Below are 24,912 nucleotides of genomic sequence, written 5' to 3' on the forward strand. Positions count from 1 at the left end.
CACTTCTCTTAACTGTGCATGCATGCGTGCGAGAGAGAAAGCGTTTTTTCTCATGCTATAACAACACAGCAGGTGGGGAGACAGCAGAAGCTGCCCCATTTGAACGGGAAGGTGGTGGCTCTACATCGCCTTTCTTTCCTTTGCAGCTTCATTTGTAACCTCGTGTCTTGTCAAACAAAGCTTAGCGGGAGGGCCCTTGCTTCAGAAGACTGAGGAACGCACTGCACAGAGGACGGAAGAAAGAGAGAGACACAGAAACTTCCAACTCGCCTCTGCCCGCAATCAAGTTTCTCTTTGCACGCGCCTTCTTCTTCCTCCGTAGAACGCGAGAAAGAGAGATACAAAGAGAGAAAGAGAGAAATAAACAAAGAACTAGCCTTCTTCGTGACGGCTAAATACAAGCCAGATCTTCTCATCGTTTGCCACCCACACGGCGGCACAACCAAGAACGCAGGCGTTTCGCTTCTTTTCCATCGTTCTTTCTCAGACAATGCGTCCCCCCCAGCTCCCGCCGGAGAAGGAGTTGCATCTGGCAGCTGCTTTTGCTGCTGCAGTGGAAAAGGCACTTTCCGAAGAGGCAACTCTAGCCGCTACTTGGGGGGGGGTGCCCCTTGGACTCAATGGTAAGCCTAATACTCTCGCTGCTCTCCACGCATTCCATCTCCCCACGTCGAACTTATTTGCGACGTCTTTTCTTCCTTCAAAGCCGCGTGTCTCACCCAGCTGCTTTGCTACATCCCGCAGCGCTTGCTTCCTCATCCTGAACTTCTTCTGGAAAACCCTCCCAACGTTGCTGCGGCTTCCTTTTTCTCCACACATATATTTATAGTGTTACCTCCGATCTCTGTATGCCTACACCTGCCTATTCTGAGCTTCACATAGACACACACATTTACACAGTCTTTGCATTTTGTAATCCCCCTTAAGACGCCAGCACTTCTGCTATTCACGTGAAAGAGCAGCGGCCTCTTCCGTCTGCGCCATCTCCGAACTTGTTTCAGCCGTGTTGAGACTTCCATGAAATAATTAAGCCTCTTTTTGCCGAGTAGCTCTTCACAGGAGGCAAGAAAACGCAAAACGCAGGGGTCATAGGGAGAAGCGTTTCTTTTGTTTCGTGTTTGTTTTGCCGAGAAAGCCGGCGAGGCTGGCTGTCTCCTTTTTTTTTGATGACTCCTTTTGCACCCCCTTCAATTTTACAAAATTTTTTGCACGCAGATGAGAAGCGCATGGGGATGCTTCTCCTGCAGGACGGCAGACAGTTCTTGGGTATTTCCTTCGGCTGCAGCTGTGCGGTGTCTGGAGAAGTTGTATTTAATACAGGTGTGGAGCCGATTTATTTCATGATCGCTCGAGGATCTGGTATTTTTGCGCCTTTAGGAAAGGGCGAGGCAACTCCGTTCAATAGTTGCCGGTGTCTGTACACCTGCCACAGCGTTTCTGAAACACAAAAAACGGGGTGTTTTTGAGCTGCTACGACATATGCGTGTGTGCATGCATGCATGCGCTTGTTTTATTGTGCTGTTGCTCTTGTTTTCATTGCTATTGTAGGGATGGTGGCATACCCGGAGTCTTTAACAGATCCATCTTACGCAGGTCAGATCCTGACGTTGACGTATCCCATCATCGGCAACTACGGCGTTCCTTCAGACGAAAAGGTGAGCTTCTTCTTTTGCATGCGCATATTCTCGGGAGCGCAGCGCATGTGGCTCAACTGCATGTCTACGCATCCCTTCCACGCTCCAGACAAAACGCTGCATGCATGCATCCTTTCTCTCTCTCTCTCGCTCTCTATCCCTTTTGTCTGTGGAGGAAAAGGAGAGAAGAGAGGGGGGAGAAGAAGGGAGAGAAGGAGACATCTCGCTTCAACGCGAGAAAAGGGAGACTTCCCCCTCCTTACCGTTTTTTCGCGGCGTTTTGCATGCGCTATCATTCGGCTTCTGCTGCTGCTTCTATGCAGGATTCTCTGGGTCTGCCGTTACACCTGGAAGGCGCACGCGTTCACGTGACAGCTCTCTTGACAGCGGATTACGTTCCTGCTCCTCTCGCTCACTGGCGAGCCAGAAGTCGACTTGGCGATTGGCTGAAGGCACAGGGAGTTCCTGCTCTGTGCGGCATCGACACAAGGGCTCTGACAAAGCATCTTCGCAAGGTGTGTTAGCAGCCTTTTGTGCATGCGCTTTAGCTCTTTTTGCAGAGAGGTAGAGAGAGAGGCAGATAGGTAGAGAGGTAGACAGAGAGGTAGACAGAGAGGTAGACAGAGAGGTAGATAGGTAGAGAGGTAGACACAGAGGTATACAGAGAGGTAGACAGACAGGCAGAGAGGTAGACAGAGAGGTAGACAGAGAGGCAGACAGAGAGGCAGACAGAGAGGCAGACAGAGAGGTAGAGAGGTGACAGAGAGGTAGACAGATAGGCAGAGAGGTGACAGAGAGGCAGCCAGCCAAACAAACAAACAGCTAGCCAAACAAACAAACAGCCAGCCAAACAAACAGCTAGCCAAACAAACAAACAGCCAAACAAACAGCACAGCCAAACAAACAGCCAGTCAAACAAACAGCACAGCCAAACAAACAGCCAGCCAAACAAACAGCACAGCCAAACAAACAAACAGCCAGCTAGCCAAACAAACAGATAGCCAAACAAACAGCTAGCCAAACAAACAGATAGACAGACAGAACTGGAGAGTGCGTGCTCGACGTCTATGTGTGTGTGTTGGCATTTCCGTGCAGTTGCTTCTGCGATGGGCGTACTGCATTTCATCTCTTTCTCTGTTGGGTGTCTCGACTGCAGGTTGGAGCCATGCTTGGCAAGGTAGTTGTTTTATCTGAAGACGAAGAAGCGGCAGTTCTCAAGCATCTGGCATCCCCTGAGGCAGCGGCGGCAGCAGCAGAGCTGCTTTCTCGGGTGTCTGCACACCCGGAAGTGCAGTCTTTACTTTCGCACGTTTCTGCAACAGCCGCTCTGCAACAGCTGATCGAGGAACGTGTGCAAAGGGCGGCGAGGCTGCAAGTTTTTGCCAGTGCTCTAAAGGCTGCGGGAGAACGACTGCCTCTTAACAACCCGAACTTGCGAAATCTCGTGGCAGACGTCTCTCCAAAACAGCCGAAAGTCTACGTATCTGCCATCAATGCATCGGTAAGCGCTTATTTGAGGGAGTCAAGTCGATGGCGAGGGGGAAGAAGGAGGTTTCTGTGAGTTCGGGTAGGGGAAGGGGAGGGAAGGAAAAGAAGAGGTGGCTTCTTTACACGAATGTCACAGTACAGTACAGCACAGATCTGTTACAGGCTTCGTTTATGAGACGCATGCTGCTGTCTGCCAATCCTGTTCTTGTCTCTCCTTTCTATATATATATATATCTCCTTTCTCTCTATATATATATCTCTCTCCTTTCTCTCTCTCTCTCTCTATATATATATATATCTCTCTCCTTTCTCTATCTCTCTTTCTCCTTTCTCTATCTCTCTCTGTCCTTTCTCTGTATCTCTCTCTCCTTTCTCCTATCGCATTTTCTCTCCCTTCTCTTTTTTCCTTCTCTATCTCTCTCTCCTCCCTGAAAGCATCACTGTTCCCTGTGTGTGTGTGTGTGTGTGACTTCTTTTGCGTCTGCCAACTGCAGAAGCCTCAAGTGAGGATCCTTGCGGTTGACTGCGGCATGAAAGCCAACATTTACAGACAGTTTCTCTATACAAACTTTGAGGGATGCAACATCGTCCTTAAGGTGGGCTCCCTCTCCTGATGGTGGTACTGCTGGTGCTCCTTGTCGATGCTGTTGCTGCTTGTTGATGCAGTTGCTGCTTGTAGATGCAGTTGCTGCTTGTCGATGCGCTCTCGCTGGTGCTGCTGCTTGGTGCTCTTGCTGCTTGTTGATGCGCTTTTGCTGCTCTTCTTGTTGCTGCTCATGTTGTTGCTCCTGCTGCTTCTCTTTCTAGTGTTGCTGCTCATGTTGTTGCTCTTTCTGCTACTCTTGTTGCTGCTCTTTTTTGCCACTTTTTCTCCGGCTTGCGTTTCACCTTGGCCATTTGGCGGCGCTTTTCGCAGTGTATCGAATTGCGACGGCTGCTCGCTGTCATTGCAATCAGATGCACTGCGCTTTCTGTTTTTTCTCCCCGAGACAGAAGAGGAGTGTGCCGATGCCGGATGGTGATTGTGCAGGCTGTGCCGTGGGATTATGACTTTACGTCTGAAGAATACGATGGTCTTTTCATTAGCAATGGTCCCGGAGATCCTGAGATGTGCAAAATTACGATTGCACATCTTGCGTAAGTTTTGTCGAATTCGGTAATCGCCATGTGTTTCGCAAGAAGCCTCGTGCTCCTGTCGTTTGACATGCCCCTGTGCAAGCTAGAAGCTGCTGTAAAAGAAGCGAAGGCTTCACACATCCAGCGCATTCGCGCGAGTCTTGAGGGGTTACTGCGTACCCGACTTGCATAACTTCTCGTGTTGGTAGGAGGCAAGAATGGAGGCAAGAATGGAGGGAGACAAGAGAGGAGCTGTCACTGTCTTGATGCCTGTCATGAGTGTTCGGCTGCAGCAAAGCTCTCAAACAAACCAGGCCGATATTTGGCATCTGTCTCGGTAATCAGCTCCTTGCTCTTGCCGCAGGAGCTAAGACATACAAAATGAAATTTGGAAACAGAGGTACAAGCAATGATTTTTTTCGACTCCTCTTTGTTTCTCGGTTTTTCCGTTCCGTCTGCTGTCTCGCCTTCTCTCCATGAGGGCTGTGTTCAGAAAAAAACCTTTTCTGAATGGTCGTTCCCTGCCGCTTTTTTGTGCGTATTGCGGTGTACATGCATGCATGCCTATACGCATGCAGGCATTTCGAGATCTGCGTTATGGGCCTGAGTATGGATATATAGAGAGAAACTGCGATGCCTGTGGTGTTCATGCACTGCAAGCCTCTTTGTAATCGTCCTTCTGGACTGTGCGATGTTTTGCTTGACGGCTGCACCCTTCCGGTGTATGCATGCACGTGGGCTTCTTCTTCCGCTGGAATGCGGTCTCCTCATGCATGGCTGGGGGATTTAAAGACATGCCATGAAAAAGTCTGCATAAATATACATATATAGATAGATATATAGATATATGTGTATATATCTACCCCCCCAGCTGTCTCTGCGTCTGCATGTGTGTGTGTGCGTTTATCTCCCTCTCTCTGTCTGTCTGCCATTCCAGGGATGAATCAACCTGTCATCGACTTGCGAACGACACGATGCTACATCACCGCACAAAATCACGGCTTTGCCGTAGATACAGGTGCTTTCAGCTTCCTCTCTGCACTCTCTTGTTGGGGTTCTCTGCGATTCACACTTTAAAGGGAGACGCGAATGCCGCTGCTAAGGGTTGAGGTTGCATGAGACGAAGCTTTCTCTTGATCGCACGGTGCACGTGTTCATATAGAGAGAGATATATGTATGTGCAACACATTCATATTTACACTCCCACATACATATATGCACTGCTACATACACATATACACTGCTACCCTCATACATATACGTACGCGCATCCATACATACACATACTCATACATCTACATATGCATACATGCATATGCATACATCATAAGCCTGGATACTTGGATGAAATATTCTCCTTCTGCGATGTGTAATACAAGGGCACTAGTTGCTGCTTAGCATTCCGCAGGGCAGTGTGGCTCGAGATCTTTTCGACCTAATTCGTGCTTGTGTATTTTAGGAGCCTATAAGTACATGTGTATTGTACATACACACATACACATATATATATATGTATATTTATGCATAATAGAGATATCTTGTTGCTTGATAGCCGCATAGACTTTTCGCTCTTGTTGGCGGCTGTCTGTTGTGCTGCAGAGAGTCTTCCTCCAGATTATGTGCCTTTGTTTGTGAACGCAAACGATCGAAGCAATGAAGGCATTTCGCACAGATCTCTGCCTTTTTTCTCTGCCCAGTTTCATCCTGAGGCTGCAGGTTCGCCAGAGTGTTGCATGCAGCAACTCCTCCCCTTTCCGCCTCTTCTCCCTTTCTCCCCCTCTGAAGCCTCTTCCCTGACGGATTTTTCAAAAGTTTAGCTGAGCTTTCGAGAAGTGTCGTGAAGCTTCAAATTGTGCCCTGTGAAACGCAAGTCTCTCTTACCAGCATTCGAATTTCGAAACTGCTTTCTCCCAGGGTGTACCCCATAGGGCGCTTGATAAATCCTTGCCAGGGAACACATACATCTATACATATACATACATATATATATATATCTGAACGCATGCGACATGTGCTCCATGCAACCGTCCCCATGTCTTGTTATTCTGCAGGGGGTCCGACTGACACGTTTTTCCTCTTTTCGGAGTTTATTGACTCCCTGAAAAGGCAGCAGTTCCGTCAGTTGGCTCGGTGTATCTACACGATCCCCTATCAGTTTCCAAGTGGCTATCGCAAAATTCTCCTGCTAGGTGAGACAGCACATCGCCTCGCGGGAGTTTCCACGAGGCGTTCTTTGCTTCCTCTGGCCTCACGAGTAGACTTCACAAAGCACGCTCCTAGTGTCTGATGCTTTCAGCGTCATTCGCACGTATATTTCGCATGCTAAGAGTTTGTTTAGCCCTCAAGATCCCGCGAGACAGTGCCCTCCGCACACCGTATGCAGAAAGCCTTCTCCCCCTCCTCCTACTGCCTCCAGCTTTCCGTTTTCCGCGTGCCAGCAGCAGCGCCTAGCCTTTCGTCCTCCCTGCCTCAAAAACGTAGCGTCTACAAAACTCCCGGATGGGAGGACGTACAAGCGCAAATCGCGAATAGCGTCGCTGCTCTCAATTTAAAGATTTTCCGCCATGCCGCATCAGGATAAGCGGCCTCGATGCATCGACCCCTCCTCCTGTAACACCCCCGACCCCTATCTGAACACCCGAAACAACAACACCAACCCCTCCTCCGTGACTTTCTCCCCCTCTTCTGCTCCGTTTGCAGGCAGTGGCGGGCTCAGCATAGGGCAAGCCGGAGAATTCGATTACTCAGGATCGCAGGCTATCAAAGCTCTCCGCGAGCACAACATTACAGTCGTGCTAGTCAACCCCAACATTGCAACAGTGCAAACTTCGAAGCACATGGCTCACAGGGTAAGCGCTCCGTATTTTTACACACGGCGGATGCATGCGCAAAGAAAGAATACATGTCGAGAATAAGCGGCACACTCGAAAAAAATGTCGAGAGAGAGAGAGAGAGAACGGGAGACTTCTTCAGTCTCCTTTTCACCATGCGTAGAAAGCTTATAGGGGAGTGGGCATCGCGGCATATCTGGCTTTGGCAGCTTTCTTTTTTTTTCGAGCGATCGCGTGGCTGCTGCTTCTGCGACGACTCTCCTCAGGTGTACTTTGTTCCCGTCACTCCGCAATTCGTCTCGGAGATTCTCGAAAAAGAGAGACCTCAAGGCGTTCTTTGCTCTTTTGGCGGACAGGTATCTTTTAATCCGTCAGAAGGCTGCATGCCGCGACATTCCTGCATGCCTCTACACCCCTGCCTGCCTCGACACGCTTCATTAGGATGCCTGTCGGTGCAACCCTGTGCATGGTTTTGCCTCGCAGACGGCGCTGAATTGTGTTGTCGAGCTCCACCGCACGGGAATTCTGAAAAAGTACGACTGCCAGGTTCTTGGCACCCCGATTGAGGTGAGCATGGATGTCGCGTTCGGGAGACTTGCGCATCTGGAAAAATGAAACGAAAAAGGATGGCTAGTGCGCTTTTTTCGACGGTAGCAGTGTGTCGCTGGTGCCTCGTTTCTTGCACTCGCATTGGGGTGTCTTTTGAGGTCTCTCTTCAAATTCTTAAGCAGACGCTTCAGTGTCGAATGAACGCTAGGAGCCACGCCAAGCTTTCTACGCGGCAGTCTGCGTAGACACCTCTAGGAGCTGCAGTCTGCGTAGACACCTCTAGGAGCTGCAGTCTGCGTAGACACCTCTAGGAGCTGCAGTCTGCGTAGACACCTCTAGGAGCTGCAGTCTGCCTGTATAGCTAGCTGCACTCCATTGGCACTTCTGTGCTTCTGCGCTGGGGAGGAGTGTGATGCAGGCTATTATTTCAACAGAGGACAGAGAGATCTTCGCGCAAAAGCTCATGGAGATAGGAGAGCAGGTAGCACCCTCGGCAGCAGCGACGAACGTCGAAGAGGCTGTTGCAGTTGCTGCTCGCATCGGATATCCCGTCCTCATTCGCGCAGCCTTCGCTCTGGGTAATACTTCTCTCTTGCGCTTTCTTGACACACTGCCAAAGCGCATGCTCCTTGCTGACCTACTGAGGAGAATCAATTCTCTTCGAACAAGGCAGACAGCCGGGGTGTTTAGAGACAGAAGCGTGCGACGCAGATTGCAACTGCAGACGCTGAACATTAAGGCTTCTCTATAGGTTTGTGGGTGTAGTGTAGATGTTTGAATGTGGAGCTGTATAGATTTATAGATGTATGAATGTGTATAGATGTTTGAATGTGGAGCTGTATAGATTTATAGATGTATAAATGTGTATAGATGTATGAATGTGGAGCTGTATAGATGTATGAATGTGGAGCTGTATAGATGTATGAATGTGGAGCTGTGTATAGATGTTTGAATGTGGAGCTGTATAGATTTATAGATGTATGAATGTGTATAGATGTTTGAATGTGGAGCTGTATAGATTGATTGATGTATGAATGTGTATAGATGTATGAATGTGGAGCTGTATAGATTTATAGATGCATGAATGTGTATAGATGTATGAATGTGGAGCTCTATAGATTTATAGATGTATGAATGTGTATAGATGTATGAATGTGGAGCTGTATAGATTGATTGATGTATGAATGTGTATAGATGCATGAATGTGTATAGATGTATGAATGTGGAGGTGTATAGATTTATAGATGCATGAATGTGTATAGATGTACGTACGTGGAGGTGTATAGATTTATAGATGCATGAATGTGTATAGATGTACGTACGTGGAGGTGTATAGATGCATGAATGTGTATATGTACGTATATATATATATATATATATATATATATATATATATATATATATGCGTTCGCATGTGTTTATGTATTCTTATGTCTATGTATATGCATATATATATACATATATGCGTATGTGTGTGTGTGTTTTGATGGTGTACAACACACAAACGCAGGCGGACTTGGCTCAGGCTTTGCCGAAGATGAAGCATCATTGCGTCGTGTCTGTGCTGATGCCTTCGCGCATTCTTCCCAAGTGAGGTATAGTTACAGTGACGGGTGGCTACTGTCTGGAGAGGTGTGCAGTGAGCTGAAGGGCAAGCCATGCTTTTGCCGCCGTTGATATGTATAAATGTATATTTATATAGACACTTATATGTATGTACAACCTGTTTTAGCACTGCTGAGCAGAGGGGAAGGGTTTTGTGCAGCAACGCGTATTTTTATGCCCTCGGAATTCAGCGTTTGACAGCCGCCTGTACATGTACGCACCTATGTGTGTATGTATATGCATGCATCCACGTAGAGAGCTTCATGAATTCAGCGCTTGTAATGAGTGACGGAGATCTTTTGTTCTTAGGTCTTCGTGGATCGAAGTCTGAAGGGATGGAAGGAAGTTGAGTATGAAATCGTTCGAGACGCGAAGGATAACTGCGTGGCTGTCTGCAATATGGAGAACCTCGACCCCCTTGGTACGTGTCTTTACGACGGCTGCTGCAAGCAGCAGGGAAGAAGCTGGCTGCCTGATGCTGCATTACGTGTCGAAGACCATGCATGCACGCACACGGCGCTGCCGCTTTAGCCGAAGGAAACTGACTTTCACGCTGGAAACGCTCGAGCGAACCTGCGAAAAAAACGTCAGGAAATTGCGTCAAATAGCATTCGTGTGAGGGGGGAAGGCTTGCTTGCTAGCTACCTGCATATACCGTAGGGGCATGCAGAAAGCGGCAGAAAAAAGCTATTCGAATGCATCTAGACTGACTAGAGTTTTTGCGCGTTGCTTTCTGAACCTGGTGGCTGCATGCATACAGGTATACACACGGGAGACTCCATCGTAGTTGCACCATCTCAGGTAGGCTCCTACTGCTTTGCGTCTTCTGCACTGCAACCACGACAACAATCGATACATCCTCAACATGTCTACGAAGGGGGCACGACAATTATCGCTTCCGGCTAATCAACGTGCAAGCCTGCTGGGGATGAGCCTCACGTCTGTCTATCTCTGTCTGCGTCTGCCTCTCACTATCTCTGTCTACCACTATGTATATATCTAGATATGTATCTATCTATGTCTCTCACTATCTCTGTCTATCTCTTTCTCACTCTCTCTATATATACACGTCTCTGTCTCTCTCTCACTATCTCCGTCGCTCTCTTTCTCACTCTCTCTCTCTGAACATGTCTCTGTCTCACTCTCGCTATCTCTCTGTCTGTCTGTCTATGTCTCTTGCTCTCTCGCTTTTTTCCATGGTTTTCGACTCGGCTTTCCGATTTTCCCGCGCTAAGAAGTAATTTTTCCTTTTTCTCTGCTCCACAGACTCTCAGCAATGAGGAGTACTACCGCCTGAGGGAGTGTGCCTTGAAGATCATCCGGCATTTAGGCATAGTCGGGGAGTGCAACATTCAGTATGCACTTGATCCTCACTCAGATCTCTATTACATCGTGGAGGTGAGGGCTGGAAGCTAAGGATTGGCAGCAGCGCTGTAATATGCAGAGATGCATATATGTGTATATATATATGTATATATTTTTTTAATGGGCTGGGAGGTTGCTGCTGCAGCATGGGCGTATCGCGCCAGTGCGTTATTGCGATGCCACGAATGCTTGTTGCTGCCCAGTTCTGTTTTCTTAGAAATGCTTTTTTTCCAAATTTTCGCGTATCTCAGAAGGCACATATTCTTGGCTGCCTGCAATAACTATATAAATATATATATATATATATATTGTGCACTGTACGACATGTCGGCTTTCTTTTTTAATTTTTTACGCACACATGCAGGTGAATGCTCGCCTCTCGAGGAGCAGCGCTCTGGCATCGAAGGCTTCCGGCTATCCTCTCGCATACATTGCCGCGAAGCTGGCATTGGGTGAGGCGGAGTCTGAAGCTCCGCTACGTTTTGTGTTTTTTCGTGACCACGATGCACCACTCGCACAAGAGAATGTGTCTTTCCCGCCACGTGCAGAAAAACGCGTTTTTCAGCGTACTTTCGCCGCTTCTTGTGGGTGCAGAGGTTCCACCCGGGTGCTCACATCCTCAGAAACTTGTTGTGATGCATGCTCTGCGAAACTGCTCACCAGGTCATGACTTGTTGCAGCTCTGCAACGAAGTCACCAAGGAAACTACTGCCTGCTTCGAGCCAGCCTTTGATTATGTCGTCACTAAGGTTCCAAGGTTGGCAGACGGAGAGAGGGAGCACGGAGAGGGAGGGGGGAAACAACAGTGCTCGTAGAGACATGCCTCGCTCTTTCAATACGGTCAAAACAAAATACAAACTCGGCAGATGAACGCGCAAAAGGAAAAAACCGCTGCGGAAGCATGGAAGCACACAGTTTTATAGATAGAGATATATATATATCAATATGTACAGAGATACACATATATTTATAGAGATATATATGTATGTATGATGCATACATATATATATCTCTCTCTATGTATATGTGTTTATATATGTACATATATTCTAGGGACGGCGGAACCACAGCGCTGTTTTGCCTACACGATTTTAGGGGGTATGCACGTAATCCATGCGTTTCTGCGGCAACGAGCATATCGCTGAATTATTTGGTGCTGCTGCATGCAGATGGGATATGAAGAAATTCGACGAGGCAGATCCTTTCATGGGGTCGGCTATGAAGAGCGTTGGAGAAGTCATGGCAGCAGGGAGAACTTTCGAGGAGTCGCTGCAAAAAGCCTTGCGGTGAGACACCGAAACTCTCTTCTAGAGCACCCCCACTCCTGCCCTACAGTGCCGCTTGTATTGACAGAAGACAACTCGAAAAAGTCGCACTTTTTGGCAGGCAGTCTTTATTTTGTAGCGCATGCAACCCCTGGTAGGAGAAAGCGACCGCAAATATACAGGGGAAGCAGTCAGCTCGCGTCTCTATCTATCTATCTGTCTCTTTCTCTCTCTCTCTTGCTCTTTCTCTCTCTTGCTCTTTCTCTCTCTATCTCTTTCTCTCTCTGAAGGGACAGTTTTGAGGTGTCTCAATAAGCAGCTGCTCTCAGGCATGTTTTCTTGTATTCGCGTATCGCTACGGCGCCAACGCGTTGGTGCGATACGCAGCTTTTTGGATGCGTTTTTGTACTGTGTCGACTTGCGGAAATTCTCAGAATGGTAACGGGAGACGCGAACGGCTTTGACGAAACGATGTGCCCCCAACTAACTCCAAAGGTGTGTGTGCATGAATGCCTTGGGGACGCTTGCATTGCAGCAGGAGGCTGCTGTCTTCAGCATCATAAGGCTAGTCGGCACCAGGAGACAGACAAACACACAGACAAACAGACAGACAGACAGACTTGTTGTCGCAAGACACATGTACCGTCGTGCTTCTGGCGAAATCTAGCTTGTTTAGAAGATTGATTGCTCTGTGTACAAGGGAGAACAGTTGCTTTTTATTCAATTTTTGCGAGGCTCTCCGTGGCATAGTGGCATTTTCGCGCATGTTGTTTGCTGACACGCATGTCAGCCTTGTTGAGGATCCCCTAACTGCTTCTAGCAAACTGTTTTCTTGTATGCAGACTGGAGAAGATTTCGCTGCCGCGAGAGAACGCTTGGAGCGAGAGTTGTCACAGCCTTCCGCTGCACGGTAGGCGTCTTGCTCTCTTGCATGCTTTCTTCTTGTTTTGTTCCGCTTTTTCTGAGTGTCTGCTGCTGCTGCTGATCTCGCCTTTTGCCAGCGTTGTGAGAAGGCGGCATGCAAGAGAGAACCTCCCCCTCAATATGCATGCATGCGCCTGTGGGGTGCAGCATATGGGCTTTGGCAGAGGCTTTGCGTCAGGGGTACGATGTCGAGAAGCTCCACGCTTTGACACGGATCGATCCTTGGTTCCTCTCGAAGCTGAAGCACATCCAGGATATCAAAGAAGGGCTTGCCACCAAGTCGCTTGCGCAGCTAACCAAGCGCGATCTCATCTTTGTCAAGAAATACGGTGGGTTCGTTGGCGAGCCGCTGGCGTTTCTTTTTCGTATTGCATCCACGACGCATCATTTTTGCTCTAGCGATGCGGCAGCAGGGGAGTTGGCGATCGAAGTGTCAGCTGCGCATGTGCTGCGTGTTTGAGGCTACGAATCGCGGGTGTGCTTCCGTTCGACTGCCCGCTGTCTCCTCACCGATCTCTCGACGTCGGTTCCTCTACACGCAGCCTTTAGCAGCTCCAAGTGCGCGCGTGCTTCGTCCTCTCAGGATTCAGCGATCGGCAGATTGCAGCGTATACCTCTCAAGGCTCGCTGCAGACACTGCAAGTCACGGAGGAGGATGTGTGGAGCTATAGAAGGGCCTTAGGCGTTCTGCCTTTCGTGAAGCAAATCGACACTCTTGCAGCAGAATTTCCAGCGCAGACGAACTACCTCTACTTGACGTATCTTGGCACTGAGAGCGACGTGCATCCGCTATGCAGCACGGATCTCCCTGCATGTCAGTCAGTCCTCCCTCTGAGAATTTTCAGCAAAGGCATCCCCTCTGGGAGCTGCTCGCTGAGTAGACGTAGAGTTGCACTGCTGCTCACACAAAGCTCGGCTTGGAGCGCGACGGCAAGCAGAGTGTAGAAGGGAAGGACTGACGTTGAGGGGGCGGGAAGCAACCAGCAGCAGCGGCAGCAGCGGCTAGCCAAATTCCAAAGAAGGTGCACGGCAGCGAGCCAGTCTCCTTCTTTCTGCAGGGACGGTGCAGGATTGGACTTGAGGCTGCTGCATGTCTCACGTAAAGGGCATCTTTTTTCAGTGGCTGCCCTTGAATGCGTGTAAATTGTGTTCTGGATGTATGTATATATACACGCATATATAACTGTAATAAATATATCTATATATGCATGTATGTTTGTACATTTGTATGTGGAGAGGCGAAGCTTTTTCCGGCGAGAAGGGGTTTGTTTGTGTGTGCTGCTGCTGCCTGGCGTGCAGCAAGTCCAATGTATAGGCAGAAGCAGGGAAGTTCAAAAGGCGTGTTATCTCCGACTGCGGGGGGAGTAGCTCCCTCACCGCTCATGGAGCCTGAGCCTGGCTCCATCCTCAGCCGTCTGTACAGCTCTCGGAGTCATCAGACATCGTGTGCAGAAGACACCCCTGCGTCTGGCTGCTATGTAGTGCTCGGTAAGCTGGCACTTTGAGAGGCAGCGAGGTCGTTAGATCGCAATCAGGCGGGAAGTAGCGCGTGTTGCGCGGCATTTCGAGGAAGGCTTCGCTTTCTGACAAAGCGGCGATACACGCAAGCTGCTGCTGCAGCTGCAGCAGCAGGAGGGAGTGGCAAGGATTGCCGCAGCGTTGCTGAATATTACATGCCCTGCATGCACGATGACATTTCCAAGTTGCAGGCTGCGCTTTTCCCGCACTGACGTATCCCTGGTGTGGAAGGGGTATTGTCTGTATTGTGTGTCTGTGTATCTTTTTGTGTATTGTCTGTGTGTATTGTCTCTGTGTGTGTATTTATGTGTGTATTGTATTGTATGTGTCTGTGTGTAGTTTTTGTGCAGTGTGTATGTGTATTGTCTCTGTGTGTGTATTGTCTGTGTGTGTGCATGTGTCGGTGTGTAATTTTTGTGTATGTGTATGTGTGTATCGTCTCTGTGTATTTCTTTGTGTATGTGTATGTGTGTATTGTCTCTGTGTATTTCTTTGTGTATGTGTATGTGTGTATTGTCTCTGTGTATTTCTTTGTGTATGTGTATGTGTCGGTATGTATTTTTTGTGCATTGTCTGTGTATGTGCATGTGTGTGTTGTCTCTGATTGTGTATCTATGTGTGTATTGTATTGTATGTGTGTATTGTCTGTGTGTAAATGTTGCTGGCTTCCCCGCTGCAGGTTGCGGCTGTTACTGCATTGGTAGCAGCGTTGAGTTCGACTGGTCAGCTGTCTCCTGCATCTCTACTCTCCGCACACTTGGCCATAGAGCCATCGTGGTAAGTGTTGAAGGGGGGAAAGAGATACAGCAGGCTCGAGGCATGAAAACACTCAGACATGGAGCGGGGAGCAGACAGTGGACGTGTAGAGAGGACTCGAGTTCAAGAAGTATCTCATGTGCAGCGAGACGCTGCGAGAGAAGGACAGATATATATCGATAGATACATCGATAGATAGAGAAATAGATAGAGGCTGCTGCAGATGGGGAAGTTCGACGAAAATTCGCCATAGGGGGGATGCAGGAGGCACCTGGGAAGCGCATCCTTTAGCTGCTGGCTGCGGCTTTATGTGGGTTGCCTGTGAAGGTAAATTGTAATCCCGAGACGGTTTCTACCGACTACGATGTTAGCGACAGACTATACTTCGAGGACCTTACGTTAGAGACAGTGTCGAACATCTGGTGAGTGCGGGCTTTAGGGGCTTATGCCGGATTGCTGCTGTGCGTGCTATCTCTGTCTCTCTGTCTGTCTGTCTGTCTGTCTGTCTGTCTCTCTCTCTGTCTGTCTGTCTGTCTCTCTCTCTCTATCTCTATCTCTCTCTCTCTTCAAACGATGCTTCTTCCTTGCGGCTGTCTCATGAAGACGTGCTGCAAATAGCGACAAGGCTTGATGGTTGCTTCCAAAATTACAAGAGACGATTAGTTGAAACCCAGTCTACCTGCTAGAGTAGACAGTGTTTGTGAATTCAGACCCAAGCAGGTAAAATATACATATATAAACTGATTGGTTTACTTCACTTTATTGACGAAGCATCATGCAGAGTTTCCTATTCGCCGTACAAATGCGACATCTGGCTGCAGGCAGATCGAGCAGCCTGAGGGTGTGATTATTTCCGTCGGAGGACAGACTCCTAACAATCTGTGCAATGCGCTGGAGAATCGTGGTGTTGGGATCATGGGTAAGGGTTATTTCTCATGTTTTTTTTAGTAGAAGAGGCGGCCATAGCTAGCTGCGTGTACACCTGGACTAGCGTCTGTGGACCTGTCTCTCTGTATGCATGCACACGCATTTATAAGTACTCTATGAACGCATGTGCATTGATATATGCATATGCGTTCATATTTATATATATTTATGCACGGAAAGCCTTTTCCCGCCTCAGAAACGCGTGCACCCCCTGCGTGCCGCTTGATCGGTCTGCAGTCGTAGTATAGCGTAGCTTTAGGTGAAAGCGATTTAGGCATATGTTGAGAAGAAAAAATATGCGTCTTCATGTATCATGCATACCTGTCCCAGGCACAAGCGTCAGCTCCATTGACTGTTGCGAAGACAGGCACAAGTTCAGCAAGCTCTGTGACGAGCTGCGCCTTGACCAGCCAGCCTGGAGTGAGTTTACGAGTTTCGATGCTGCCCAGGAATTCAGCAACAAGGTGCGTTGGCTTTTCTTTCCCATGCAGTGGAAAATTTTTTCCATTGATAAAAGCTGCGCAGGTAGTTGGATGCCTTTATTCGAGAGGCTGTATGCAGTGCATTCTCCGTCCTTCATGGCGTCTCGCTCGCAGGCTGCCCAATCGTGCTGCCCCTCTCTGAAGTGTATGTACAGGTGTCTCTTTTGTGCATTTTTGCTCCTGCTGTCAGGTCGGATTTCCAGTGTTGGTGCGGCCTTCTTACGTCCTGAGTGGCGCTGCTATGCGCGTTGTTACGAATGATGAGCAGCTGCGGGAGTTTTTGCAGGTGAGTGCACTGATTTCCTCCTGGCATGGTGGGATTTTCAGTTGTACTACATCCAATTGCTGTGCAGACGTCTTCGATGAAGAAGTGCAGACAGACAGGTAGACGTAGATAGATAGAGCTGTCTTTATTTCTATCTTTCTCTGTCTGTCTTTTTCTCTCTGTGTCTTTCTGTGCTTCGATTAGGTGGCTGCAGTGGTTTCGGGAGACAGCCCTGTTGTGATCTCAAAGTTCGTCAGTAATGCTAAGGAGGTGGGAATTTGCATGCCGATCTGTTGACTGCCCGATGCATGCTCGTTTCTTGGCAGCGCGTCCGCTGCTGTTAAAGCCGCGCATGCATAGATATAATGCTACAAAAGGCAGGGGTTAAGGAGAGACATGGAAGCAGGGTTAAGGAGAGACATGGAAGCAGGGTTAAGGAGAGACCTAGGGAGAAGGTAAAGGAGAGAGAGGATGGCGTGCAAGTGTCTGCGGATGCCTCGAGGGTGGCACTGGCAGCCCTTTAAAGCCGAGAGTTGCGCAGACTCCACGCATCTGTTAGAGCGTCTGGCCTATGTGCGATTCGCTTCCGTAATGCATGTATTGAAGGCTGTGGAGATTGCTGCCTTTGTACGATGACGACGACCGCTGTTTCCGCAGGTGGAGTTTGACAGCGTCGCTAGTCGCGGAGAAATCCTCAACTACGCCATTAGCGAGCATGTTGAAAATGCGGGTAAGGATGTTTATGGAAACTACGGCGCAATGTGGGGGCTGTGCTTCGTGTCTGCCTACTATCGTTCATGGAGCACGTGCGCTCTTTTTAACTGCATCGAGAGCCATGTGACTGTTCAGCTGCTCATGAGAGCTCCTAGGCGTTGTATTCAACTGTCGCATGCTACGCAGGAACGCACTCAGGGGACGCCACTCTGATTCTTCCTGCTCAAAAGCTCTACGTGGAAACAATCAGGTACTTTATTTCTCAGTGGAGTCTAGGGGTTTGCTGTCCAGAGGCTCGGCGGCATCTTGTGCCTCATGAGACTTTGACTTTCCTTGCCGCTGCAGACGGGTGAAGAAGATCGCACAGAAGCTCGCACGGGCGCTTAACGTGTCTGGTACGTGCTGCGCTTTGCATGCATGCATGCAAAGGGCAGGGGCAGCAGAGCGAACCGCACTCCGTTTCGCTGTAGGGCTTGTGGTGGAGCTTGCTGGGAAGGCAGTTGCAAGGAAGGGAGGCGACGGGGGAGGAAGAGGGAGGGGGGACAAAGACACGAAAGAAACAGGCTTTGTCCACCATATAAGATGTGAACTTGTGTAAATATAATTATAAATAAATATATATAAATATATATATAAATGCATATTCCATTTCAAGGAGACATGGTGCAAGTCTTGGGGCTGTGTCAGTGGTCGTCTCTGCGTGGTGTGCATCATAGGGCCCTTCAACATTCAATTTATCTGCAAGAATAACGAAGTAAAAATCATTGAATGCAACCTTCGCGCGTCTCGCACCTTCCCGTTCATCAGCAAGTGCTTCGGAGTAGACTTCATTGAGCAGGCAACCAAGTGAGTGTCTTTAGTATGAAGCACGAGCGCAGTTTTCAGGCTCGATTGTTTTTTCTTGCCTCGGTTTCTGGGGAGGTTGGTCACCCAAAAAAGAGAGCTGCTGTCGAATCTCTCATTGTTTGCTCGCTGAAAGGCTGATAAAAAAGAGAGCTGCTCTTTAATCTCATTGGTTGCTCGCTGAAAGGCTGATAAAAGAAGAGAGCTGCTGTCGAAAAGGCTGATAAAAAAAGAGAGCTGCTGTCGAATCTCTCATTGCTTGCTCGCTGAAAGGCTGATAAAAGAAGAGAGCTGCTGTCGAATCGCTCATTGCCTGCTCGCTGAAAGGCTGATAAAAGAAGAGAGCTGCTGTCGAATCTCTCATTGCTTGCTCGCTGAAAGGCTGATAAAAGAAGAGAGCTGCTGTCGAATCTCTCATTGCTTGCTCGCTGAAAGGCTTATAAAAGAAGAGAGCTGCTGTCGAATCTCTCATTGCTGGCTTGCTGAAAGGCTGATAAAAAAAGAGAGCTGCTCTCGAACCTCTCATTGCTGGCTTGCTGAAAGGCTGATAAAAGAAGAGAGCTGCCGTCGAATCTCTCATTGCTTGCTCGCTGAAAGGCTGATAAAAGAAGAGAGCTGCTGTCGAATCGCTCATTGCTTGCTCGCTGCATTGCAGCAAGAACGTGAGCGGCAAGGAGGGAATGCCTGTTGTCAGCGGTCGGGTAGAGTATGAACAGGAGTCTTGACCAGCGCATGTGGCTGCTCCGCTGCTGTTTGCAGAGTCATGGTGGGTGCTCCCGTATCAGCCGAGTCGATTCATCTCATGGATTTGGAATTCGTCTGTGTAAAGGCCCCTGTCTTCTCCTTCAACAGACTCCGAGGCTGCGATCCTCTGCTCGGAGTAGAAATGCGCAGCACTGGAGAGGTCAGTAGAGGCGGGGGGGGAATTTCTCAGGCTAGCAGTGGCAGCTCCAGCGGTTCAAAAGTTGATTTTGCTGCGAGGAACCTGTCGCTTTTCATCACCCCTGCTGCTTCGAGGGGGCCTACAATTAGTGTCTAGGATGCTTGCGGCTTATGTGCGCCCAGGTTGCATGCTTCGGAACGGACAAACACGAAGCATTCCTTAAGGCGTTGGTGTCGACTGGCTTGCGATTGCCTCTGAAAAAACGTTCAATCCTACTTGTTACAGGTTAGCCTCCAGAGAGGTCTGCCTTCGCTGTTAATGTATATATATATATATGTATGGATATATATACATATATGTTTCCGTATTTTCTAGCACTTCGCACTAATAGCAGCGTCGGCTTTGATTCGGTCTTTTCGAGAAGCGGCTCGCAGCTGCTCAAAAAGTCCTTTATATCAGAGACGTCTGCCCAGCGTTATATATCCAATATGTGTGTATGTATGTAAGTATACATGTATCTTTGTGAATGTATGTGTGTATATACATGTATGTAAGTATTTGTACGTGTGTATATGTGTATATACATGTATATAAGTATCTGTATCTGTGTGTATGTGTATATATATATGTTTGTGCGTATATATGTACGTATGTGTGTATGTGTCGAGAAGCTTAGGGAAAGGGGGGAGGAGGTCAGGGATTTCTCGCTGTTGTTGCGCCTTCAGACGAATACCACCCTCCTTGTTGTTGCGTTGCCTGCAGGGCCTTTGTGGTCAAAAGTCGAGTTTTTCCCATTCGCCATCAAGCTGATGAAACTGGGCTTCACCATATACGCCACGGAAGGTAATTTTTTGTGCTTGCGTTGCTGCGGTAAAACATGCCTGCGCAAGGGAGCTGTTTGATTGGGCTGTCTGTCTCTTCTGCCAGAATATCTGGTTCGGCTGCTGCTCAACAGTTGGAAGCAGCTGCTGAGTGCAGATAGCATCTGAACACGCATGCTACAGTGGGGGAATCTCGTGAGAATACAAGAAGCTCCTTCGTCGAATTGAGTGTATTTCTCGCTTGGCCGTCCATTACAAACCTATTTAGCTGATGCTGCGTGCGCGGAGGTGATATATATATATATATATGTTTCCATGTATATATGTGTGGGGGTTTTATATATATATATATATATATATATATATATATATGTCTATGTATATATGTACATACATATATGTTTCTATGTATACCTATATATATGATATATGTGCTTATGAGAGTTGTATGTTGTGGCCCCTTGTTGCGCATGCTGGTTTCTTTTTTAGGGAGTCGTTTATCTTCTGTCTGTTCCATCTTTCCTGTTTCCTTTGTGTGCGTTGATTTCTCACATGGGGTGTTGCCGATGGCATGCTCTCAGGCACATACGAGTTCCTCCACAAGGGAGCTCAGGATGCAGACAGCGGCCCAGCCTGTGTCGTTGGGGAAGACTTCGAGGCTGACGAACCTTGGGGGTATTTACCCTCGAGAGTTGAGGACGGGAAAGGCGGTGCTGCAGCCTGTGCGACTGGACTGGCGCCTTCCTTTGATCTGGATAAGCAGCTTATCCCCGTCAGCAAGGAGGAAACACCGAGCGGCTCGGATCGTCAGAGTGCAAAATCCATCATTGCGGGAGGTATGCGAGGAATCGCTCATTTGCAAGTGCTTTGCCTGCCGTTTTTTGATGCACAGCAAGCAAACCTACGGGGTAAAAGTGGGCAGTGAGGGCCGCCTTACGCGTAGCAGCTGTTTTTAGTAGAGTGTTTTCTCAGCGTCTCGCTCAGTTCTGACGGCTTGTGTGCATGCGCAGGCATGGTCGAACTGGTGATAAATACCCCAGGCAGGACAAGTACCGAAGCCATTACTACAGGATACCTAATCCGGAGGGCTGCAATCGATGCAGGAGGTGAGGAGGGACGGCTCGTGCTTCTTCCCTGTGTGCGCTCGGGATGGTTAAACGGGAGTCGCATGCATGTGGAATGCTTCTTCTTCCGGTAGACATTAGGAGGCTCTTTAGGATAGTCCGAGGGAAAACGCCTCCGCTGCTGTGCAAAGGCTGCAAAGGTAACAGCGCTGCAGAATTGCCGATAGATGTGCTGTGGGATGCGCTGTCTTCCCGCAGTTCCCCTCATGACGGATCTCAAAGTGGCGGCTTTCTTTGTGGAAAGCATCTCCAGGAAAATCGCGAGGGAGCGCGAGGGCAAGCGCTTCTGGGAAGTCCGAGCATGGGACGAATACCAACCGTAAAGTGTGGCGGTTTGGGTGGGGTTGTACTGCGCATTGAACTCCGTCTGCCTCCCTGCCCCCTCTCCCCCCTGTTTGTCCTGCCTGACGCACGATGTGTGCGAAGGCTTTGTTCGCAATATGCCCGCCCCCATCTCATACCTTCATACGCTTGCCTCAGAGTGACTAACTTGTGGGGGTTCGTTTCTCGTATTTCGTGGCATACATTTTAATGCACGAATAGGCGTGTGTATACGTATAACAATGCAGCAGCAGCAGCATTCGCTTGCCAGCAGTTTTCAGAGATCCATATTTCCATAATCTTTTGCATCTACACCCCGTGCCGCGGGCGTTGTCCTCCTTCTACAAGGGGAATGAATCTAACCCTTGAAAGGCACCAACAGACTTTGACCTTTTGTGGGAATTTCTCATGAGTAGTTGAAGGCACGCGGTGTAAAGGAATGCTGAGAGAGGCCGATAAACGGCCCTTCCTCATGAAGGAGAGCGGTGAACACTCTGTTCAAATCCGGCGACATTCCCCCCCTGCTAGTCCCTAGCCTCGCAATCCCTCATTACGCCCCTTCCCACTGAATATAAAAATATATATTATATGCATATACACTATTTTCTAGATCACCCAGACCTTGTGATCGTTCGCAAGTTCAACTATAGCTACAAACACAGAAATACGACTGCACGCGCCTCTTGCCTACGCTAGCTAGAAACGAACACATCTACCCGGTTCTGTCGGGCGAGCCCTCTAGGCTGGCTATCTATCGCAAATGCAGCATCAGTCCGCGCGGCATTTGCAGATGTATCACGAAGCAGTCCTGAAGGGATGGTAGCTGTCTCGATAGACACCCCAGAGGTGCACAACTCCCTCTCCATCCCCGGAGGCGAGAACGCCGTTGGTAGGACACCAAGCCGTGGCAGAGACAGCCGTGTGATGCCCCGTTAGCTCCCCCAGGGGCCTAAGCGCCTTCCCCTCGTACAATTGCACTTTCCCGTCGGAGCAGCCACATGCACCAACTAGGCCGTCGGAGCGCACAGCTAGCGATGTCATATGGAGCTCGCCAGTTTCAAGTTGCATGAAGTCGATGAATGCCTCTTGGCAAGACTGGGCCTCAAAAAGCCTCCCCCTGTTGGACTTCTGCGCGAAAATACACGCGGAAGCAACCGGTACCAGACACGTCTTCCTGCCTTCAGTTTTATTGCCGGTGACTGCGCCGCTGCGCGCGCTTCCCCCGCAGTCTTCAGCAGCACTCAACGAACTACACGTGGGGTTGCTGGTTCTGCTTTGGGTCGCCTGAGCCGTGGAGACGGGCGGCAGTTCGCCCGCCTGCGTGGCACGGAGCTTCTTCGTGGCGATGCGAAGAAGCTGCAGCTCCCCCTCAACGCATGCAATCCAAGCCCTGCTACCCCTCACAACTTCGAGTTCTGAGGGAGGAGATGCGGCCTGGGGGAGAGGAGCAAAGGCAAGAGGCGTCTTAGGCTGCCGTAGATCCCACATCGCCAAGGATGGCAGTTCGTACGCAGCGAGCAGCAGGGGGCAGCTAGAAGTCGAAAAGGCAAGCCCTTGTAGGCTTCCCGCGCTCGTTGCGTCTTCTCTCTCCGGGAACGCCTGTCTGATCTCCGCAGAAGGCAGCCGCAACTCCAAGGATGGAGGCGTCACTCTCCGCTCACCGGATGCGTTCTGCGCCGCTCGAAGATCGAAAAGCCCAGCAGATTCAAGTACGCTGGTGGGGGCTGCAACACACTGCCCACCAAGGAGCGCATGCAAGGCGCTGCTGGAGTTGCTCGATCCCTCGCTGGCATCATGTTCGACACTGCTGGCGATGTCTTCTGCAGACTCTGCTGCGGAGCTCTTTCCGAGGAGGGCGCTGCACTTGCAGAAAGAGAAAGCGCCCGTACGGAAGGCACCAGCGAACTTCTGAGCGGCCATGTCAAAAAGGGAGATGCGCGAGTCTTTCTGCTGCAAAAGCACTTTGCCGTCGCTTTCCCCGCTGCTGCCGAGGAGTGGTTCGATGTGCAGCACCGAGCTCACGCCCTTAGAAGCCTTCAATTTCAAAAAGGGGGATCTCTCTGAGCCGAAGGGAAGGCCTATGGGAGCAGCAGCGATGCATGCTCCCTCCGACGGCAGCAAGAGAGAGAGAGGGCGCCGTGAGGCTAAGTCAAACATGCAGGCACATCCCCCTCCATCTCCCGCAAGCAGAACGCGTCCATCCGCAGCAAACAAGAGGCAACGCGTCGCGCTGCCTAGTGGATTGCAAAGGCGGATCTGGGGGCTCAGATCTGATTCTTGCATGCCCGTAATTCTTTCTCTTTGTATATGTGTGTCTCTCTCTGCCTTTCTTTGTCTCTCTTTATTTCTCTCTTTATTTCTCTCTCTGCTGCTCACTCGCGTCCTCGTCACCTTCTGAAAAAGCACCTAAGGAGAGAGACTTGTATTCAGCGTCTAGTCCTAGCTCCTCGCACACAATCCTAGAGAAAAATCCCCTGCGAGGCGGCGGTAGAGGCAGAAGGCACTTCTCCCGCTGCTCCCTTGCCTCTCCTGGTGCTGCCTCTGCGCGGAATGCTGAAACTGCGAACGGGCGCTGCCATGCCTCCAAAGTTTTTGCAGGGAGTTCGGAGAGATCCTGCAGCGTCACACAGTGTTCTCCCGCTGCCAGCTGTGTCGCTAGCTCGGCTTGGTGATTGTTTAGGAGCAGAGGATTAACGCAAGCAACAACCTTCAGGCGCTTCCTAAGGGCCTCAAGAAGAGTGCCAGCCCCACAGTGCGAAACGACGAGGTGAAACGCAGAAATGCTGGCAGCGAGACAGGTTATATAACGGACGACTTTCACGCTGGGAATACCACGAACGTCTACCAACACCCCTCTCGTGCTGAGATCAGGATGCACAGGGGATATGCCGAAGGGCACCTTATGGCCCCTGCCGATCTGAAAGGTGAGAGCAGCACAGTCTATACGGCGAAGAACGCGTAAGAAAGGTTCTGAACTGGCGGTAAGCACGAGTTCGTCGAATGAAGTAGTGCCGACTGTCACCAATACAGAAGGGCCCCTCGATGATGCGGCTGCTGCCAGCTGGCTCTCTGCGGCTCGTAAGGGAGAGGAAACCCCACAGACAGCTTGAGAGGACTGATCGGCAAGCGCGTCAGCAACCTCTGGGGCAGCTGTCGTCGGCATGCACCCAACAGCCTGCATACAGCCGCGTCGTAAGACGGAAGTAGATGGAAGGCAGGCCTCGCCGCGGGAGCAGCTCAATGAGCGATCAAAACTCTAAAGTCAAAAGTGACCAGCAGGCTGAGGAAAGGCTCAGCCTGGACGGCGGATCACTGCAGACAAACATCCACCACGCAAGTGGCAGGCGGGGGATGATCGCGGGGCCAACAATAATGGAGAAAACTGGCCTGAGAGCCTGAAAGAAATGTTCTTTGCTGCTCAGATCCGCGAAAAAGCGTTTAAGGAGGCTGCATGTTGGCTCAGCAAACAGCGCTTTCTCAG

General features: G+C 49.6%; 2 protein-coding genes across 2 annotated transcripts; one reads left to right on the plus strand and one right to left on the minus strand.

Annotated features, from left to right (window-relative positions):
• Nucleotides 1-490: 490 nt before the first annotated feature.
• LOC34621136 (protein pyrABCN) lies at nt 491-21,433 on the plus strand. Its single transcript, XM_026335053.1, has 43 exons — nt 491-623; nt 1,216-1,320; nt 1,549-1,645; nt 1,987-2,149; nt 2,791-3,135; nt 3,617-3,718; nt 4,153-4,259; nt 4,532-4,638; nt 5,176-5,256; nt 5,838-5,954; nt 6,290-6,427; nt 6,939-7,087; nt 7,336-7,425; nt 7,553-7,636; nt 8,037-8,196; nt 9,129-9,208; nt 9,533-9,644; nt 9,984-10,024; nt 10,490-10,621; nt 10,953-11,040; nt 11,252-11,345; nt 11,758-11,874; nt 12,288-12,348; nt 12,696-12,763; nt 12,925-13,106; nt 13,361-13,621; nt 14,014-14,265; nt 14,975-15,072; nt 15,379-15,473; nt 15,873-15,970; nt 16,309-16,442; nt 16,651-16,746; nt 16,930-16,995; nt 17,383-17,455; nt 17,626-17,689; nt 17,785-17,834; nt 18,156-18,285; nt 19,042-19,186; nt 19,348-19,450; nt 19,928-20,008; nt 20,568-20,822; nt 20,997-21,092; nt 21,309-21,433. Exons 1-43 carry the CDS (start codon nt 491-493, stop codon nt 21,431-21,433), a joined length of 5,175 nt encoding a protein of 1,724 aa, XP_026190838.1.
• Nucleotides 21,434-22,226: 793 nt separating this feature from the next.
• LOC34621135 lies at nt 22,227-24,612 on the minus strand. Its single transcript, XM_026335055.1, has 2 exons — nt 23,808-24,612; nt 22,227-23,707 (listed from the first exon to the last, which is right to left on the minus strand). Exons 1-2 carry the CDS (start codon nt 24,610-24,612, stop codon nt 22,227-22,229), a joined length of 2,286 nt encoding a protein of 761 aa, XP_026190840.1.
• Nucleotides 24,613-24,912: the final 300 nt, after the last annotated feature.

Source organism: Cyclospora cayetanensis, unplaced genomic scaffold, assembly GCF_002999335.1.
Source record: "Cyclospora cayetanensis isolate NF1_C8 unplaced genomic scaffold, CcayRef3 CcayRef3_contig_58, whole genome shotgun sequence".
Taxonomy (NCBI): domain Eukaryota; phylum Apicomplexa; class Conoidasida; order Eucoccidiorida; family Eimeriidae; genus Cyclospora; species Cyclospora cayetanensis.